At 60.7% G+C, this 5048-nt stretch overlaps 1 protein-coding gene across 1 annotated transcript in view; it reads right to left on the reverse strand.

Moving 5' to 3' along the window:
* The window catches only part of ANO8 (anoctamin 8), a gene marked incomplete at its 5' end in the record, with an annotated part of 22178 nt that overhangs the window by 11212 nt on the left and 5918 nt on the right, over positions 1 to 5048 (reverse strand). Inside the window, 4 exons of the mRNA XM_017728380.1 lie at positions 651 to 803; positions 2053 to 2214; positions 3097 to 3224; positions 4013 to 4159. Of these exons, the coding sequence (XP_017583869.1) occupies positions 651 to 803; positions 2053 to 2214; positions 3097 to 3224; positions 4013 to 4159 (590 nt within the window). The remainder of the gene's footprint in view (positions 1 to 650; positions 804 to 2052; positions 2215 to 3096; positions 3225 to 4012; positions 4160 to 5048) is intronic.

The raw sequence follows: 5048 nt of genomic DNA on the forward strand, positions 1-5048 counted from the left end.
GGGACAGGGATGAGACAGGGATGGGATGGGGATAGGACAGGGACAGGGGCAGGGAAAGGGAGAGGGACAGGGAGAGGAACAGGAACAGGAACAGGGCCAGAATCAGGGTCAGGGTCAGGATCAGGACCAGGAACAGGATCAGGATCAGGATCAGGACCAGGACCAGGACCAGGACCAGGATCAGGACCAGAATCAGGATCAGAATCAGGATCAGGATCAGGACCAGGAACAGAATTCAGGATCAGGATCAGGATCAGGATCAGGACCAGGACCAGGACCAGGACCAGGATCAGGACCAGAATCAGGATCAGAATCAGGATCAGGATCAGGACCAGGAACAGAATTCAGGATCAGGATCAGGATCAGGATCAGGACCAGGACCAGGACCAGGACCAGGATCAGGACCAGAATCAGGATCAGAATCAGGATCAGGATCAGGACCAGGAACAGAATTCAGGATCAGGATCAGGATCAGGATCAGGACCAGGACCAGGACCAGGACCAGGATCAGGACCAGAATCAGGATCAGAATCAGGATCAGGATCAGGACCAGGAACAGAATGAGGATCAGGATCAGGATCAGGACCAGTGCCACCATCCCTGTCCCCAAGAGCCGCTGCCAGCCCATCCCTGCAGGGCCAGGGACGCACCTGGAGCTGGAAGCAGCCGAGCATGAGGAGGAAGACGAGGCAGAGGCAGGCGAGGCAGACGGGGAGGCTGACGAGGCTCTGGAACAGGAGCCGCTTCCAGGGGGGATAATAAAATTCCTCCGCGCTGGTCACGGGGCTGATCCGCTTCATCCCCTGCGTTCGGGGCGGCGCGGCGGGGGGTGAGCCCAGGGCTCCGTGGGATCCCTCTGTGAGCCCCACCTCGCCACGGGGTGTCCCAGCCCTGGGGACCTTCCCAAGGGATGGGACCCCCCTAAAAGGGATGGGATCCCCCAAGGGATGGGACCCCTCAAAAGGGATGGGATCTTCCAAGGAATGAGACCCCCCCTAAAAGGGATGGGATCTTCCAAGGAATGAGACCCCCCCCTAAAAGGGATGGGATCCCCCAAGGGATGGGATCCCCCTACAAGGATGGGAACCCCCAAGGAATGAGACCCCCCCTAAAAGGGATGGGATCCCCCAAGGAATGGGACCCCCCCAAAAGGGGTGGGATCTTCCAAGGAATGGGATCCCTCAAGGAATGGGATTCCCACAAGGGATGGGACCCTCTCTACAGAACGGGATCTCCCCAAGGAATGGGATCTCCCCAAGGAACGGGACCCCCAAAAGGGATGGGACCCTCTCCAAGGAATGGAATCTCCCCATAACAAATGGGATCCCCAAAAGGGATGGGACCCTCCCCAAGGAATGGGATCTCCCCAAGGAATGGGATCCCCACAAGGGATGGGACCCTCTCTATGGAACGGGACCTCCCCATAACAACTGGGATCCCCAAAAGGGATGGGACGCTCTCTACAGAACGGGATCTCCCCAAGGAATGGGATCCCCACAAGGAACGGGATCTCCCCAAGGAATGGGATCCCCACAAGGAACGGGACCCCCACAAGGGATGGGACCTCTCCCAAGGAATGGGATCTCCCCAAGGAATGGGATCCCCCACAAAGGATGGGACCCTCTTTAAGGAATGGGATCTCCCCAAGGAATGGGATCTCCCAAAGCAATGGGACCCCCAAAAGGGATGGGACCCCCACAAGGGATGGGACCCTCTTTAAGGAATGGGATCTCCCCAAGGAACGGGATCTCCCCATAACAAATGGGACCCCCAAAAGGAATGGGACCCCCTCTAAGGAATGGGATCTCTCCAAGGAATGGGATCCCCAAAAGGGATGGGACCCTCTTTAAGGAACGGGATCTCCCCAAGGAATGGGATCTCCCCAAGGAATGGGATCCCCAAAAGGGAGGGACCCTCCCCAAGGAACGGGACCTCCCCATAACAACTGGGACCCCCCCAAGGGATGGAAACCTTCCCAAGCAATAGGAGGGACCCCTCCTGAAGGAACGGGGCCTTTCCCAAGGGTTGGGAGCCCATTCCCGGGTGTCTGACCCGGAATTGGGGCCGGGGCTCCTCGATGGACTCCGCGGGAGTGTCCAGCGTGCCCCATTTGTAGGCGAACTCGGCGCCGCGGCGCTTCCACTCCTCCAGGAACAGCGTGGCCCAGATGACGTTGAAGATGGCGAAGACCACGCAGGAGATGTCCTGGCTGGTCTGGGGGACGGATGGCACCAACTGCACCGGGGTTGGTCCCCTCGTGGCCCCGATGTGCCCCAAACCCAGCCCTGTAGGGTTGGGAGGAACCCGAACGCAGCGGGAATGGCAGGGGTGGGGAATGGGGGGGAAAAGTTGGGGGAAGAGGGAGGGAAGGAGGTGAGGAAGGGTGGAAATGCACGAGGAAGGATGGAAAAGCCTCGAGGAGGGGTGGAAATGGCACAAGGAGGGAGAGGAACCACCCAGGAGGGAAGGAAATCCCATGAGGAGGGGATGAAAAGCCCGAAGAGGGAGTGAAAAACACCAAAGGAGGGATGGAAACCCTCAAGGAATTTTGGGAATCCACCAGAAGGGATGGAAAGCCCGAGGAGAGAATTAAAACCCACAAGGAGGGATGGAAACACCGAGGAGAGAATTAAAACCCCCAAGGAGGGATGGAAACCCCACAGAGAGAATTAAAACCCCCAAGGAGGGATGGAAACCCCAAGAAAGTCTGGAAAGCTCCAGGGAGGGAATCAAAACACCAAAACAGCGGTGGAAACCCACAAGGAAGGATGCAAACCCTTAAGGAGGAACTGAAAACCCACAAGGAGGGGACGGAAACCCCACAGAGGGAAGAAAAACCCACAAGGAGACACAGAAAACCCCAAGGAGGGCTAGAAACCCTCCAGGAAGATTGGAAAATCCACAAGGAGGGGATGGAAAACCCACAAGGAGGGGATGGAAAACCCACAAGGAAGGGATGAAAATTCCCAAAAAAGGGGGGGAAAAAAACCCCGCAGGGAAGGACTGAAACCCACAAGGAGGGATGAAAACCCTCCAGGAAGGCCGGGAACCTCCCCGTGACCCCAAATCCCGTCCCCTGTGGCCCCGTGGCCTCACCTGGTCGCTGTCGGTGAAGGTGTAGAGGATGGAGCCGAAGACGGCCGGGTACACCATGGCCGAGGTGTAGAAGCCCAGCCAGGCGAAGTACATGGCGATCTTCACCCCAAAATAGTCACAGATGTCATCTGGGGGGGACAGGGGGGTGTCAGCAGGGCCGGGACCCCAAAACCCCGCTGGTGTTACCCCAAAGCCTCACTGAGGGGCTGGGACCCCAAAAACCCCGCTGGTGTTACCCCAAAGCCTCACTGAGGGGCTGGGACCCCAAAAACCCCACCGGGGTCATCCCAAATGGGACCCCAAAACTGCCCAGGGTGACCTCAAATCTCACCAAGGGGCTGGGACCTCAAAAACCCCACCAGGGTCTCCTGAAAACCTCACCCTACGCCAAAAACCCCGCTGGGGTCACCCCAAATGGGATCCCAAAACTGCCCAGGGTGACCTCAAAGCTTCACCGAGGGGCTGGGATCCCAAAAACCCCGCTGGTGTTACCCCAAAGCCTCACTGAGGGGCTGGGATCCCAAAAACCCCGCTGGTGTTACCCCAAAGCCTCACTGAGGGGCTGGGACCCCATAGACCCGCCAGGGTGACCCCGAAGCTCACCGAGGCGCTGGGATCCCAAAAACCCCACCAGGGTCACCTGAAAACCTCACCCTAACCCAAAAACCCCGCTGGTGTTACCCCAAAGCCTCACTGAGGGGCTGGGACCCCAAAAACCCCACCGGGGTCACCCCAAAGCCTCACCCGAACCCAAAAACCCCACTGGGGTCATCCCAAATGGGACCCCAAAACTGCCCAGGGTGACCTCAAAGCCTCACCAAGGGACTGGGACCCCCAAAACCCCACCGGGGTCATCCCAAAGCTTCACCGAGGGGCTGGGACCCCATAAAGCCGCCAGGGTGACCCCAAAACTGACCGAGGGGCTGCGCCTCGCACACCGCCTGCACCCAGGACTTCATCAGGCGCTTGAGGATCCTCTGCTCGTGCAGCGGGAAGAGCTGCTGGATCACCCCCCGTGCGGCCAGCTCCGGGACTGCCCGGGGACACCGGGACACCGGGACAATGGGGACACGGGGACAGGGACAGAGGGGACACGGGGACAGGGACAGAGGGGTGAGGGACAATGGGGACACGGGGACACGGGGACAGGGACAGAGAGGACACGGGGATAGGGACAGAGGGGTGAGGGACAATGGGGACACGGGTGAGGGACAGCGGGGACACGGGGACAATGGGGACAGGGACAGCGGGGTCAGGGACAGCGGGGACACGGGGACAGGGACAGAGGGGACAGCGGGGGCACGGGGACACGGGGACACGGGGACAGGGGGACAGGGACAGAGGGGTGAGGGACAATGGGGACACGGGGTCAGGGACAGAGGGGACACGGGGACAGCGGGGACAGCAGGGACAGAGGGGACAGCGGGGACAACGGGGACACGGGGACAATGGGGACAGGGACAATGGGGACACGGGGACAGCGGGGACAGAGGGGACAGGGACAGAGGGGACAGCGGGGACACGGGGTCAGGAGCAGCGAGGACACGGGGTGGGGGACAGCGGGGTTGGGGTCGGGGACAATGAGGACACGGGGTGAGGGACAGAGGGGACACAAGGTGAGAGATCCCCCTGTGACCCCACATGGGCGCGGTGTGGTGGGGTTGGGGCAGGGACAGTGGGGACAGCTCTGTGCCCATCATGAAGCCACCACCCTCACATCGTCCTGGAGTTGGGGACACGGGGTCAGGGACAGTGGGGACACTTCCAGCCCACCCCGGGACCCCACTGCCACCCCACACGTGGTGTGGTGCGGTTGGGACAGGGACAGTGGGGACAGTGGGGTCAGTGGGGTCAGTGGGGTTGGGGTAAGCGTGGCTCTGTGCCCAGCATGCAGCCACCAGCCATGGGGTGGGGACACTGGTGACAAGGGGCTGGGGGCCGGCGGGGGCCCG

Source organism: Corvus brachyrhynchos, unplaced genomic scaffold, assembly GCF_000691975.1.
Source record: "Corvus brachyrhynchos isolate BGI_N302 unplaced genomic scaffold, ASM69197v1 scaffold693, whole genome shotgun sequence".
Lineage (NCBI taxonomy): Eukaryota > Metazoa > Chordata > Aves > Passeriformes > Corvidae > Corvus > Corvus brachyrhynchos.